At 44.1% G+C, this 15,791-nt stretch overlaps 2 protein-coding genes across 2 annotated transcripts in view; both read right to left on the bottom strand.

Moving 5' to 3' along the window:
- The window catches only part of LOC147879543 (pentatricopeptide repeat-containing protein At3g09040, mitochondrial-like), a 35,517-nt gene extending 24,246 nt beyond the window's left edge, over positions 1 to 11,271 (bottom strand). Inside the window, exon 1 of the mRNA XM_087371398.1 lies at positions 11,164 to 11,271. Within this exon, the coding sequence (XP_087227524.1) occupies positions 11,164 to 11,271 (108 nt within the window). The remainder of the gene's footprint in view (positions 1 to 11,163) is intronic.
- Positions 11,272 to 11,612: 341 nt separating this feature from the next.
- On the bottom strand, positions 11,613 to 14,221 carry LOC147879542 (polyphenol oxidase I, chloroplastic-like). The gene is made up of 4 exons (XM_087371397.1): positions 14,151 to 14,221; positions 13,835 to 13,943; positions 12,717 to 13,564; positions 11,613 to 12,498 (listed from the first exon to the last, which is right to left on the bottom strand). The coding sequence occupies exons 1-4, from the start codon at positions 14,219 to 14,221 to the stop codon at positions 11,613 to 11,615; spliced, it is 1,914 nt and encodes a 637-aa protein (XP_087227523.1).
- Positions 14,222 to 15,791: the final 1,570 nt, after the last annotated feature.

The raw sequence follows: 15,791 nt of genomic DNA, 5'->3' as shown, positions 1-15,791 counted from the left end.
CTGACATCACGTGTACGTGGGATGTAGTGCCCCTAAAAATGGAATCCATCATGTCGACCATACCCTCGTCGTCATCTGGGAGACTATAGTCTTGTTGAAAGTGAGAAGGTATATGTGTACCCTCGTCACCCTCGTCATCCTGTCATAAGCTCATTCGTGTAAATAGAAGATCTTCTAATTCCGGGTATACAATAAGATTGCGAACTTAAATAGCTTTGACTTACCGATGATCCATCAACATGTGCAACACCAACGGGGGGTACTGGTTCTGGCTCCTCCCCATACATCCGCAAGTGGCGCATGATAATACGACGTTGATGTCGTACTTCTCGCTTGCAATGAGTGCAATGACAATATAACCTCTCCGTAAGCCACTTCGTGCTCCCGGGCGTTGGCGCATCATCGAATGAGCTTCCACTCGTCCCTTCCATCTACACTTATAAAACCAAAACATAAGCATGAAGAGGAGATGTACACAATTATGAGCATAGCATGTTTAATTTGAGCTTCTCTTGAGGCTATATAAAAAGAATGACATCGCTATATAGTAAGGATTGAAACAAAAAATCCTATATAGTAAGGCTATGTAGTAAGAGGAGATATTGACAATTATAGGCATAGCATGTTTGAGTCACAAGAGGCCTCATTAAAAAACAAACAGTAAGCGTCGCTATATAGCGACGCTCTGTTCCGTCGCTATATAGCGACGTTTTTAATTGAAAGCGTCGCTATATAGCGACGTTTTCAATTAAAAACGTCGCTATATAGCGACGAATAAGCGTCGCTATATAGCGACGCTGTGGTTTAAAACCCGAAACGGCGAAACCCGCGGCGTTTTGCTCAAAGCTTTCCTAATCTCTAAACTAAGCTCTCCAAAATCTCCTCCCACCTATTTTCACTGACCTCCCATCTATTCCAAGCAACCTCCTACCCTATTTCCCACTCCTCACCCTCCTCCTACCTCTTGTGCACCCTCTCTCTCCTTTTTCCCTCTTTGGTTTCCAGAAAGAAAGTTCTTCAAAAGGTGAGTTTTTTTCAACAATGTAGGTTGTTTGTTTGTTAGCTTTGGTTTTGTGAGTGTTTCTACTTGTATTGCTAAAGTTTTAAACTAGTTTTCATGCTTGATTAGAAAGGATTCAAACAAAAAACGAAATTTCAAGAAAGAAAGAAAGAAACTCACCTCTTCTTTCTGTATTTCTCTTCCTTCTCTTCCTTCTCTTCTCCTCAATCTCCTCCTTTCCTTGTCTCCTCAATCTTCTCTTTCCTTGTCTCCTTTCAAGAAGTTGCTTTTGTGATCTCCTCTTTCCACTAACATCTTATTTGAAAAAATGGGTTGTTTTCTCTCTTTTGTAGGGCCAGTCCACTACACCGAGCGGGACATAGTCTCTCTTTTGTGGGCCCAGTCCACTACACCGAGCGGGACATACTTTTACACGTAAGTGCTTCCTCTTCTTTCCATTTAAGCTTTTTGTTATTTGCATTTGCCTGCAGCTAGCGCCTTAAGCGCTAGCTGCAGTGATGGGCGTAGGAACCCTCTCTTCCCCCTTCTCTTTTTCTCATTTTCCCCCTTCTCTTTTTTCCCTCTTCTCTTATTCTCTCTTTCCCCCTCTCTCTTTTCCCTTCTCTCTTTCCTTTCCCCCTTATTCTCTATTTCCGCATCCCTCTTATTCTCTTATGCTTATGCTTCTCTCATTCCGCATAAGCTCCTCCTCTATTTCCGCATGAGCATAAGCATGAGCTTATGCTTATGCTTATGCATAAGCATAAGCATAAGCTCATGCTTATGCTCATTCATGAGCATGAGCTTATGCGTAAGTTTCCGCAAGAGCTTATGCGGAAATAGAGAATGAGAGAAGCATACACTTCTCTCATTCTCTTATTCCGCATAAGCTCCTTCTCTCATTCCGCATAAGCTCCTTCTCTATTTCCGCATGAGCATAAGCATGAGCTTATGCTTATGCTTATGCTTATGCTTATGCATAAGCATAAGCATAAGCTCATGCTTATGCTCATTCATCCGCAAGAGCTTATGCGTAAGTTTCCGCAAGAGCTTATCCGCAAGTTTCCGCAAGTGCTCCTTCTCTTTTTCCGCATAAGCTCCTCCTCTATTTCCGCATGAGCATAAGCATGAGCTTATGCTTATGCATAACGCATAAGCTCTTGCGGAAACTTACGCATAAGCTCATGCTCATGAATGAGCATAAGCATGAGCTTATGCTTATGCTTATGCATATTCTCTCTTTCCCCCTCTCTCTTTTCCCTTCTCTCTTTCCTTTCCCCCTTATTCTCTATTTCCGCATCCCTCTTATTCTCTTATGCTTATGCTTCTCTCATTCCGCATAAGCTCCTCCTCTTTTTCCGCATGAGCATAAGCATGAGCTTATGCTTATGCTTATGCATAAGCATAAGCATAAGCTCATGCTTATGCTCATTCATGAGCATGAGCTTATGCGTAAGTTTCCGCAAGAGCTTATGCGGAAATAGAGAATGAGAGAAGCATACGCGTAAGTTTCCGCAAGTGCTCCTTCTCTTTTTCCGCATAAGCTCCCTCTCTTTTTCCGCATGAGCATAAGCATGAGCTTATGCTTATGCTTATGCATAAGCATAAGCATAAGCATAAGCTCATGCTTATGCTCATTCTTCCGCATGAGCTTATGCGTAAGTTTCCGCAAGAGCTTATGCGGAAATAGAGAATGAGAGAAGCATATGCTTCTCTCATTCTCTTTTTCCGCATAAGCTCCTTCTCTCATTCCGCATAAGCTCCTTCTCTATTTCCGCATGAGCATAAGCATGAGCTTATGCTTATGCTTATGCATAAGCATATGCATAAGCATAAGCATAAGCTCATGCTTATGCTCATGCGGAAATAGAGAAGGAGCTTATGCGGAATGAGAGAAGGAGCTTGTCATGAGCTTATGCGCAAGTTTCCGCAAGAGCTTATGCGCAAGTTTCCGCAAGTGCTCCTTCTCTTTTTTCGCATAAGCTCCTTCTCTTTTTGCGCATAAGCTCCTTCTCTCATTCCGCATAAGCTCCTTCGCAAGTTTCCGCATGAGCATAAGCATGAGCTTATGCTTATGCTTATGCATAAGCATAAGCATAAGCTCATGCTTATGCTCATTCATGCTTATGCTTATGCTTATGCTTATGCTCATGCTTATGCTCCTTCTCTATTTCCGCATGAGCATAAGCATGAGTTTCCGCAAGTTTCCGCAAGTTTCCGCAAGCATAAGCATAAGCATAAGCATAAGCTATCCGCAAGAGCTTATCCGCAAGTTTCCGCAAGTGCTCCTTCTCTCTTTCCGCAAGTGCTCCTTCTCTCTTTCCGCATAAGCTTATGCTTATGCATGAGCATAAGCATAAGCTCATGCTTATGCTCATTCATGTCCATGAGCTTATGCGTAAGTTTCCGCAAGAGCTTATGCGGAAATAGAGAATGAGAGAAGCATATGCTTCTCTCATTCTCTTTTTCCGCATAAGCTCCTTCTCTTATTCCGCATGCAAGTTTCCGCAAGTTTCCGCATAAGCTCCTTCTCTTATTCCGCATAAGCTCCTTCTCTCATTCCGCATAAGCTCCTTCTCTATTTCCGCATGAGCATAAGCATGAGCTTATGCTTATGCTTATGCTTATGCTTAAGCATAAGCATAAGCATAAGCTCATGCTTATGCTCATGCGGAAATAGAGAAGGAGCTTATGCGGAATGAGAGAAGGAGCTTGTCATGAGCTTATGCGCAAGTTTCCGCAAGAGCTTATGCGCAAGTTTCCCCAAGTGCTCCTTCTCTTTTTCCGCATAAGCTCCTTCTCTTTTTGCGCATAAGCTCCTTCTCTCATTCCGCATAAGCTCCTTCGCAAGTTTCCGCATGAGCATAAGCATGAGCTTATGCATGAGCTTATGCTTATGCTTATGCATAAGCATAAGCATAAGCTCATGCTTATGCTCATTCATGCTTATGCTTATGCTTATGCTTATGCTCATGCTTATGCTCCTTCTCTATTTCCGCATGAGCATAAGCATGAGTTTCCGCAAGTTTCCGCAAGCATAAGCATAAGCATAAGCATAAGCATAAGCTATCCGCAAGAGCTTATCCGCAAGTGCTCCTTCTCTCTTTCCGCAAGTGCTCCTTCTCTCTTTCCGCATAAGCTTATGCTTATGCATGAGCATAAGCATAAGCTCATGCTTATGCTCATTCATGTCCATGAGCTTATGCGTAAGTTTCCGCAAGAGCTTATGCGGAAATAGAGAATGAGAGAAGCATATGCTTCTCTCATTCTCTTTTTCCGCATAAGCTCCTTCTCTTATTCCGCATGCAAGTTTCCGCAAGTTTCCGCATGAGCTCCTTCTCTTATTCCGCATAAGCTCCTTCTCTCATTCCGCATAAGCTCATTCTCTATTTCCGCATGAGCATAAGCATGAGCTTATGCTTATTCATGAGCATGAGCTTATGCGGAAGTTTCCGCAGGAGCTTATGCGGAAATAGAGAATGAGAGAAGCATATGCGGATCTCATTCTCTTTTTCCGCATAAGCTCTTTCTCTCTTTCCGCATAAGCTCTTTCTCTTTCTCTTTTGCGTGAGCATATGCGGAAATAGAGAATGAGAGAAGCTTATGCTTCTCTCCTCCTCTATTTTCGCATATGCGGAAACATGAGCATAAGCTCATGCTCACCCATGAGCATAAGCATAAGCTCATGCGGAAAAAGAGAAGGAGCTTATGCGGAAATAGAGAATGAGAGATGCTTCTCTCCTTCTCTTTTTCTGCATAAGCTCCTTCTCTTTTTCCGCATGAGCATAAGCATGCGGAAACTCATCCTTCTCATGCTTATGCTCATGCATGTGCATGAGCTTATGCTTAAGTTTCCGCATAAGCTCATGCACATGCGTGAGCTTATGCGGAAATAGAGAATGAGAGAAGCATAAGCTCATTCTCTATTTCTGCATAAGCTCATTCTCTATTTCCCACTCTATTTCCCCCTTCTCTCATTTCCCCCTTCTCTCATTCTCTATTTTCCCTCATCTCTTTCCCTTTCTCTCATTCTCTATTTCCTCGTTCTCATTCTTTTCTTTCCTTTACATCTTCTTTCCCTCTTATCTTTCCCTCTTCTTTCCCTCTTTCCTTTCCCTCTTCTTTCCTTTCCCTCTTCTTTCTTCTTGCCTATGCCTATGCCTATGAGAATGCTCATGTTTGTTTATTTGTTTTCTGTTTTCGTGTTTGTGTCTATGTTAGACATGGGATCACGTCGCTCATCCGACGAGTACGGACAGCCTCGCAGGAGGAGAGCTCACGATCTATATGCTCCAGAGGACTTTGATTCCTCTCAGGCGACTACCCCGAGGACTACCCCTGGTCCGACTCCTCTCGGTCCTAGCACTGTGACTACCCCTGGTCCGACCCCTCTTCCACGTAGCACTGCGACTACCCCTCAGGGGACTCCTTTGCTAGCCGCGCATGGCTTTGTTGGGACTCCCGACGAGTTTGTAGCGCAGATGAGCGATGAGGAGGCAGCGAGATTCTTCTCTCTGCTCTCTCAGAGGACCTCCGCAATTCCTTCCCCTACACTGACGGGTGGACGTACAGCCCAGCCATCCCCTCGCGCCCCTTCGACCGCGGGATCATCACCTGCGCATGCCTCCCGCAAGGGAAGGAAGAGTAGGATGGGCGGCTCATGTTGTGCTGACTCAGGAGATGTAGACGAGTCAGCACACTCACGCTCCTTTAGGTCTCCACTTGGTCCGGAGACACAGTATCAGTCAGGTCCCTTTCCCTCTCCTACTCCCACAGCTACTCCTCGATCCGGAAGCGGTCGCGCAGCTTCCACTCCTTCAGACTCTGCTACCGTCAGTCCCCCTTACTCATCAGGGGATCTCTCCTATCAAATCACATCTGCCGGAGAGATAATAGAAGACAAAAAGGGCAAAGCAGTGATGGCCGCCATGAGGCGGTTGATGAGTCATCACTTCAAGAGCGGCATAAATATCTATTGGCGGTATCAAGATGGCCAAAAGAAGCAGGCGGTGATCGATGAGTTAAAACTCAGATTTCCTAATCCGCCAAATGTGGAGTTTAATAACAGTTATATGCTCGAGCGCATGGGTTTGGTCCTAAAGCATCGCAGATCAACCATGCGTACTTCCATTACAAAGGGGTTGTCTAAACCCAGCTGGGCAGACAAAGCTGATTGGAAGTTCTTGAAGAAGCAGAATAGGGACCATCCTGAAATGTTCGAGGGTCAGAGGAGGGCTGCGAAGAGACGGCTGGATGTCGTAGGTACTTCGCACTTTGGTGCAGGTGGACGGTATGCGTTCGAGGCAACCGTGGTAAGTTTACTTCTTTCCATTTAATGTATTGTTCTATTTGTTTTACTTACATATTACATGCACTTTAGCTAACTCTAACTCTCGTAAATTGGATCCACAACAAGCTGCGATGGGTCGTCTTCCTACGGATGCAGAGACGCGGCGCGCATTTCGGATAGGAACCAAGCCGTGGTTCATTGAGCAAGAGGCAATGGGAGCGGCAGTCGATTGGGCTGAGGTGGCTGCTCGCACGGTATAAGTTTACTCCTGCTTGTAATCTCACTTTTTAATTTAAGTTCCAATCTAATTTTCGATTTATATGGTTCACTCTCAGGGTCAAAGCTCAAGCGTCCCATCATCAGAGACGAGCGATCAACAGGGGCAAGGATCGGACGCAGGTGCCGATGACGAAGGAGAAGACGCAGGTGTCGGGGACGAGGGAGAAGATGCAGGTGCCGAGGACCAGGGAACAGCCCAACAAGACGATTCGGATTCGGATTCGGATTAGTAGTGGTAGTAGCATTTTTCATATCCGCTCGTTAGAGCCATTTTGTATCGCCCTTTCACAGGGTAATTTTGTTTCAAACACAGTTGTATATGTATATGCATTTCTTCCTCATCATTCACAAGAACAATTTTGTATCACCCTGCAAGCAAGGGAAATTTTGTTATAAAAAACTTTCTTTTGTAATTACAAAAAAAAAAAAATGGTTAGTGGGGCTAAACAGGGCTTCCTTTTGGCCCTGTTTAGCCCCACTAACCATTTTTTTTACCTTCTGTTAATCGTCGCTATATAGCGACGTTTACCAGTGTCGCTATATAGCGACGATTAACAACATCGCTATATAGCGACGCTGTTAATCGTCGCTATATAGCGACGTTTATATCGTCGCTATATAGCGACGATTAACAGCGTCGCTATATAGTGACGGTTTATAGCGACGCTCCTTTTCCGACGATTTTAACGACTTTTATAGCGACCTTTGCGCCCGTGAAAAAAAAATTTTTAATGTAAAAAGCGTCGGTATTTCCATCGGAAAATGGCCTATGCCTTGTAGTGGGACTACATAAGGATGCAAGAGAGTGTCCTACTTGTGGAGAGGCAAGATATAGAGCAGATCTCAAAACCTTGGACGTGCCTCGTAAGGTATTGCGACATTTTTCCATAATCCCTCGCATCCAACATATGTTCAAGTGCAAATCTATTGCAGAGCTCATGTCATGGCATTCCTCCCATCGATCAACCGATGGAAAGTGGAGAACTCCCGCGGACTCTCCTGCGTGGAAGCATATTGAAGACACATGGCCAAGCTTCAAGGAAGAACCTAGGAGCTTGAGACTTGGATTGGGTATGGACGGGGTGAACCCATTTGGTCTCAAAAGCATGTCTTATAGTGTATGGCCAGTGGTATTGGTGAATTACAATCTTCCACCCTCTATGGCTATTAAGAAAGGACATGTCATGCTGTCCCTTCTAATTCCAGGGAAACATAAAGTCAAAAACCCTGATGTTAATTTGGAGCCTTTGATTGATGAGCTAGAGATACTTTGGAGAGGTATCGAGGTGCATGATGTGAGCAGGCCTCCCTCGTCACGAGACTTCAACTGCAAAGCAGTCTTGATGTGGACGATGCATGACTTCCCAGGCTATGGCGAGTGTTCAAGTAAGCATTGCATTTTTTAATTATGAATAGGCAAAGGACGTGGCACCCTAAACCCACCTTCCACTCTTAATTGCATCTATTGTTCAGGTCTCACTACATCGGGTTACCATGCATGTCCTGTTTGTGGTCCTTCGCTAGTTGCCTCACGGGCAGACGCATTGAATAAGGTCATCTATGAGAATCACCATCGATTTCTCCCACCTGATCATCCTAGATATGTTGCCCCTTGGAATGAAGTCCTCCCACAATCACTCACCGCAAAAGATTGGATGAGAATTTGGGACGGTTCCACGACTCCTCCACCACTTGGCATGAGCCGGTAAGGGTTTGTAACTATTGGCTGGAAGTAAAGATTGGCTATATTGGTTGAAAGTAAAGATTGCATGCTAACACTTTATTTTTTTTAGATACTCCATCTTTTATCGTTTACCATATTGGTCCCACCTCAAGATCAATCACATGCTCGATCCCATGCATATCTTCAAGAATGTGGCATCTACCATTTGGGAGCATTTGAATGGGACACGAGATTCGGCAGGCATAAGGGAGGATCTACGTACCACAGGGAGGATGCGTGAAGCTTGGCCTCAAGAGAGACCAAATGGGCGTGTTTTTTTACCTCGTGCACCGTGGATGTTATCAAAGCTAGAGATGGCGATGGTGAAGCGCGCTATTACTACAATTCGTACTCCCACTGGATGCATGAGGTGTTTGAAGGGAGCCTTTACAAAGAGCAAGAAAAGAGGTGTAGAGCAATTATATGGCTTGAAATCTCATGAGTGGCACAAGATGCTCCAAGTAAGTATTTTATATGCATAATATCTTTTTCCTTTCAAATTTGTGAGTGAATAGCTATAAGCAACTAATCAACCACCTCCTCGCGGGTTCAGTTCATACTACCTACTAGCATTTCACGTAGTGCATCAAAGGACGTGAAAGATTGTATTTACAAGATGGGCGAGCTTGTGAGGTATGTGAGCTCAAAGGAAATAGATCCCACCATGCTTGAGAATGCTCGAGTTATGTCAGTGGAGGCGGTTTGTTTAGTGGAGGAGACATTTCCACGTTCTATTCTCACAAGCCAACTACATCTCATAGTACATTTGGTGGATGAGATTGCTATATGCGGTACTATACATGCACGATGGTTGTTCTTCCTCGAGCGCTTCATGAAGACCTTGAAGGGCTTTGTGAGACAAAATTCAAGACCCGAAGGTAGCATGGCTGAGGGTTGGTTGGTACAAGAGTCACTTGTATATATTTCTGAGTTTCTTGTTGATGTGGATAGCTCTCTCCCACGACACGACTATGGAGAGATGATGAAGACCTAAGGATGACCTCTATTGTGCCTCAAGGAAAAGGACACAACAAAGTAATAGACACGGAGTTGCATTATAGTATCAACCTCTTTTGTGTGCTTAATAGTGATGTGATGAAAAGATGGGTGACAAGATACGAGGATGCAAAGGCAAGAAGACAAGAAGAAAGGACCCTCTTTCGTACACACCACGGATCTCGTGTGCCATACCCTCAGCATCTAAGAGCACTTCCAAAGGATATTCATGTGGATTGGCTACTTGATGAAATGGAGAAAGCAGAGAAAGACGAGGGGATGCATATCACAATGGAAGAATGGGAGTATGCTAAGGGATGCATGAGCAAGGTCGGTATATAGAATGTTATGCATAAGTTAGGAGCTTTTTATAATTTAGATTGCTTATTTAATTGATTTTTTCTTAGTGTAGTGCACTATGTTCAATGCTATATGGTGTCAGGGCAAGCATTTTCGAACACAACGGATTGATGATAAGAGAAACACACAAGATTGCGGCGTCATTGCTAGCTTTGAGGGAGCCAATGGAGCCATGGATGATTATTGTGGCATAATCCAAGATATCATTATGCTTGACTTTCGACGCTTCTTTGTGTATGTTTTGGATGTAAAGTGATTTAAGGACGTGGTGGAAAGAGGCCCTAATGCAACAATCAAACGCCATGCAAGTGGCTTTGTAACTATTGACTCCACAAAGTTTTAGCAAAGTAGGAAGGACACACTAGGACTATCGCAACAATGTGAACAGGTACTGTGCACACACATAAAAATACTCGCTTTTAAATATTTAATGCAAGAAAAGTAACATGATTGTATTTGTGTTTGAATTAGGTTGTCTATCAACCAATGGTGGATAATAATAGATGGTGGCATGCCATACCTATTATGCCACGTTCCAAAGTGATGTATAGTACATTTACTAATATGGAGCGTATGGAGGATGATCATGGCCATGGACGTGATGATGACCGTGATACAAGAGAGGAGGATGATCATGAGATAGGAGATATCGATATTGAGGCCATTACCCGTGAGGACGAGCCTACCATTGGAGATGCTGATTTCGATGAGCACATGAGTGGCACAAGTAGTAGTGGGTTGAATGTATTTGTAGATCTAAACACTTGTTTGGATTTTGAAGTAGATAGTTTGGCAAGGGTTGATCTCATTGAGGATGAGATTGAACCGTAGCCCCACAATTGATATTGGCAAAACTATTTTACATATTGTCTCATTCTCCTCATCTCACTTAATTCTTGTATATGTGGACTTGCAAAAAATTATGTGCTTTGGTAATCATGGGCAATGTTTGGAAAGCAATGATGTACACCAAAATCTCACTTTCTGTATTCTCTGGAGCGCGTCTATTTAGGCGTCTAAATGCGCGTCTGAGTCTCAGTGTAAACGTGCAAATAAATGCGCAAATACACGCACAAATAGACACGCTAATAAACGGGATGTTAGACGGGCCCGTATTTTCTCAGGTCAAACACGCAAATAGACGCGGTGATTTATGCGCAAATAGACGAGCGTTTAGCCACGCATTTAGACGCGCCCGTAATTTCTCTACTAAAGCAACGCCTGTAGACGCGCCCGCTATTTTGCGCGTCTATAGTTGCTTTGTGTTGTTGTGTTGGTAGACCGGAACATAGTGGCCCAAAAAGTCATACAAGGGGACCCCAAATTATCAATACTCTACAAGTGCACCAACCACAAATTAACACCTAAGAGACTATAAATAATAACCATGATTTTATTTTTCCCATCTCAAAACCACAACCTTCAATAAAGCTACCTACGGCAGGCCAAAAATGAGGCTTAATTCCTTTTTTTCATCAACATCAAAAACATCATTTGTGTTTAGTACTTAGATACCTTGAGAGTCACATCATTAAGGTCATCACTACAATTTACGTTTGGCAGCTTGAGCTCGAAAGCAATGCGATTAACCACGTTGTTTTGGTGAGTGACAATTAAGTCCATTATGAAGACAATCCGTTCTAGGAGATGTTGCCAAACACTTGGGACGAGGATCCATTTTGTGTTATTCATATTTGCATGGATTTTGAGGGTGGTGAATTTTTTGTGGGAGTAGTCCGCGGGCCAAGTTTTTTACTTGCGCAGCAATGCGCGGGCGACATACTAGTTAGTCTTGAAGCATTAACCTGAATTCATAACAAGTGTGACAGTATAAGAGCAATTTGAATCCGATAAAGTGATCGGCTAGGGTTGGTCACACGTACCCAGAAGAGGAAAGATGAATGCTAAAGAACTAAGGTAATATGAAAATAAAAAAGAATCTTCCTACTTGAAGGAGGGATAGGTTAATCATATTCTATCTTCATCCCCTCGAGCTTCACGTCCACATGGTGACCGTCCTGTGTTTTTACCAAGATGGTGATGATCACCTTGTCTGCGTTGTCCAGCCCAATCCTCTTGATGTTGTCGCCGATCTCCATCTTCACATTAGCGAACAAACGCTTCTCTTTGCCAGGACGTGGAATTACGTTGAACTCACCCACGTACTCTGCAATGCTGGTCCTTGTATCCTCGTCTGCTTCCGGCAGGTTGATGAATACCTTCAGCTGCACAAACTTCTCCCTGTGCACCTCCACTCCCTGCAACACCAACACCTTATCCAGTTCCTTCACATTCTTCACCCCCTCGTCGCTCAGCATCTCCTCCGTGGGCGCTGCAGGTTGGCTCACCAGTGCAACTAGCCTCTTCCCAAGCTTTATGCTCTTCTGGTCCTCCGATGCTGGTCCTATTTCCTTCACTCCAGATGATGATGTGCTGTTTGTGCCATTCGAGGATGACGGCGGTGAGTAGTTAATCCACATGCTATCGGCCTTTACTGGCTCGTAACTTATCCCCAAGTTCTTGGAGTCGAGTGCATCTTGTACCGTCACCGTTACCAGATTAGCGTTCTCGTCGTAGAATACAAACTCTGCGTTGAGAAAATCGGGATCAGTGTGGTCGGTACGACGTCCTCCAGGGAGGGTTTTCCACACATTCCAAAGCCTGTCGATATTGCTATGGTGAGCGAAGAAAATCGGATCTCGTGATGCGGTGGTGAACACCCCCATGTCCTCGAAGAGCGGCTGCAGAGGATCGCCCGTCCAGAAGTGAATAGCGTTGTGCACCTGGTTCTCCATACTTCCACCCAGGGGTGCGTCTAACACAGTTGCGTTGATGCTGTTAGTACCAACTCTGCAAGAGCCCAGTCGATGTTAGAGAAAAGTGGCAGTATTGGCATCCGAGGCTCAGTAGTTAGCTCATGAAAATGTGGAAAATGAGTCTAAGAATTGCCACAATGCGAGAATGGAATTGTGGAACGATGAAAAATGCCAAAATATAACTAATTAGCCTTTTCATCTTCGCAAGCAAGCCACTGTTGTTTGTGGTAGGGGATCGGAATCGACTATTACCTGTAGGCCCCTCCCTCGAAAAGATCTGCTGTAGATGCAGTTACCACGGACTGATACATTGCATTCAAATTCTCGTTGATTATCTCCGAATTGTTGGTGGTGTTCGAGAGAGCATTGAGTCGCACAAGCGCAGGGGGCACATGATTCGGGTTTCGTTTGGAGTCATAGACCGCGGTTCCGTTGGCAGCAAAGAAGGAAGGTATCACATTAACTCCTCCTTCCTGGTTGTCCCAGTTCCAAAATAGGAGAGAGAAGGTGGGATCACCGATAAGGCTGGCCAGGATTCTCTCGTGGAAATAAAGATACCAACGATGCCAGGGGAAGAAAAGCCACGAGAAATGAATTTGAAGAGTGATGTTGTTTCCTCGTTGTGTATAGGCCCCGTTGCAGAAAGCACAATGTAAATCGGCTTGTTTAGCAAAGCTTCTGGGATCATCAGACGGAAGAGCTTTCATGAGCTCATAAGCTTTGTTATACTTCTCGATGTAAGCGGCGTCTGCCTTGTGTGCCGGCCTTCTGACCTTCGAAACGGGTGGGTACTTGTCGAAAGAGAAGGTGACAGTGTTGCTGGGAATGGGCAGGCAGCAGTTGAAGATGAGAGTGAGAGCGGGAGGGACAACGGATATGCCAGTGGCCGGTTGGCACACGGTGAGGTCGGGAGGGGTGATGGGAGCTCCATGGGCGGGCAGAGGAGTGAATATGAGCAAGCAGGAGCAGAAGAAAGCAGCAGCAGCTATATCCATAAAAGCAGATTGCTGAACTGAGTGAAACATGATGGATTGGGCAAAGTACAGGTCCTGGTACAGGAGCCGGGAGATAACGATGTCGATGGGGACCTGTTGATGCGACTGCAACAATTTGTAGGGGAAAGAGACAGCGGATTGAGTGGACTCATTCCAAGAAGCAGCAAAGTTTGACTAAGAGGATTCATTGCTTCACATGAAATGGTCAAATCTAGAGTGCTTCGTTCAAGCCAGATCAGTGTAGAAGCAAGCCATGCAAAACATATAATCGATTGATTCTTCTATCGCTAGAAGAAAGGTTACAGAGAATAAGTCAAGGGTCAATATGTTTACGTTTGTTCATGCCTATTTATCGTGTGTGCCCTCCTTTAATGCCAGTAAAGGCTCGCTGCTAGACGAGCGGATTTTAGGGGTAAAAGTGGGCAAGGCTAGGCATTTGTTCCCACTCGCTGTCTTGCAAGTTGCAACTGGCCTCCCTTGCGTGCTGACAAATTCAGGAACTTTCAGAAATTGAGAGCGTATATGGATTGCTTCTCACGAAAGGATCAAATCTGAAGGGCTTTGTTCAAGCAAATGCAGTGCAGAACCTAGACATCCATACGTAAAATCGTTTGATTCTTTTGTCGGCGACTCAGAGAGTGTTATGCTTATTTTAGTGTGTGAGGCAGCCCCATGGCAGCCTTATATTAACTTGGCGTTGCGCTCCGTCATGCCCTCGAATGCGACGCTCCATTTGTCAACCCAACGCACCTTCCCCTTCATCGGCCGGCCACAAGCCTCCAAAGTTCAAACTGCATGGGGCCACAACTTTTCAAAGCCTAGAGGCCGTCTACAATAATAGGAAGAGCACGTTCCCGCTCTGCTCTACGTTGCCATTTTTGCTATGTCTCTTGGCATCAACCTTTGAGAACGTTCCCACTTGCTTTAGATTTCTGGTGATGGAGAGAAAGTCTGACAACAGTGGGAAAACCTGAGAAATTGCTCTTGATTTGAAGCTACCATTGGTAAACAACACCCAAGCCTTGTAATGCCTGGCTAAAGAGGCCTTTTCTCCGTCTCCGGCAGGGCGTGAAAATGCTTAGTCTAGGGAGTGAGAAAGTAAGGGTGAGACGGGGAGCAAGCTAAGCGTTGGTGCTTCACAGGATTTCTGCCCATTTTGCCAGACGCGGGAATGCACTCTAAATACGCTCAAATATGCCACTCCTTCAACCCCTGAAAATCGCTAACCTTAGCATTCTTTCACCCCCATTAGAGACAGAGAAAATCTCTCTCCACCTTTGGGAATTATGGTGCTCAAAGAAAAAGTAATAACTTTGGGTGGCTAGACACTTTGCACAAATCCTATATTTGGGGGGAGCAGCAGGGTGCAGGGAATGACGAATGTCCTTGTATGTTGGGGAAGGTAGCATATTTGTTGGGCTTGCCCATCATGGGAAAGGCCTCTAAGCCAGGCATTTCTTAACAAAATCATAAAACTTGGGGTATCAAGTTTTTCTCTAAAATTTGCAGATTTTAAAGCTAAAGAACTACTAATTTGCCTAAAATTTTACAACATTGAGAACATATTTTTCACAGTTGAAAATGAAAATGTTTCAGGTTCTTTGTAAATACTTTATAGGTTTTCTATGACGAATGCTTCTAAGTTGTCAACTAATACTCAATTTGTCTGTTAGCAATCCATCCCATCAAATTGACTTTATAAAATACAAAATAGTGAAAAAAACTAATTTTGCCTCACAAGGCAAATCTGCAAAACTGACGAAAGTGGTATTTGACCACATACTCACTTCCTAGTGGATTGTTTGCATAGTGTCTTATAATATGAAGGGGAATAAATAATATAGAATAAGAGGGCTATGGAGCTATAGTTGAGGTGTCACGCTTACTTATGTGCCAACCCCCATGTGTGCATTCAATAGAGTGGTTGCGCATATAGTCCATGCATATACTTTGTTATTAGAGGACAGTAGGATGTAGTGGTAAACATAGTCCATGCATATAGTATATTATGAGAGAAAAGTACACTATAAGGTATTGGTCAATTTTCGACACTAATAACGATAGAAATAACACTAATTAGTTTTTCTCCTTACGGGCGCAAAGCGTTGACAAATCATTGGTATATGTGTCGATAAATGAGTGTTGATATATATCCACACTGATAACTGTCAGTATATAATGACACTTAGAAAGTGTTGGTATACACCAACACTTTATAGAAGCTTTAAAAAAAATTGTGGGGCAGAATAGGGCTTGTTTCAACCCATTTGGCCCCACTATTGTATGTATAATATTAAAAGGTAAGAGTTACAACATGCCTAAAACTATCAAA

This window comes from Dipteris shenzhenensis, chromosome 33, assembly GCF_047967505.1.
Source record: "Dipteris shenzhenensis isolate YYH24624 ecotype China chromosome 33, Dip_SZ_1.0, whole genome shotgun sequence".
In the NCBI taxonomy this organism is placed as follows: domain Eukaryota; kingdom Viridiplantae; phylum Streptophyta; class Polypodiopsida; order Gleicheniales; family Dipteridaceae; genus Dipteris; species Dipteris shenzhenensis.
The sequence above is the reverse complement of the archived record's forward strand: the minus strand, read 5'-3'. Positions and strand labels throughout refer to the sequence as shown.

Coding starts and splice junctions, on each gene's coding strand:
- LOC147879542 (XM_087371397.1), bottom strand. CDS start 14,221: ATGAAGGGGAAGGTGCGTTGGGTTGACAAATGGAGCGTCGCATTCGAG. Junction 13,944..14,150: donor ATGACGGAGCGCAACGCCAA/GTTAATATAAGG, acceptor TGAATTTGTCAG/CACGCAAGGGAGGCCAGTTG. Junction 12,499..12,716: donor TTCGAGGGAGGGGCCTACAG/GTAATAGTCGAT, acceptor GGGCTCTTGCAG/AGTTGGTACTAACAGCATCA.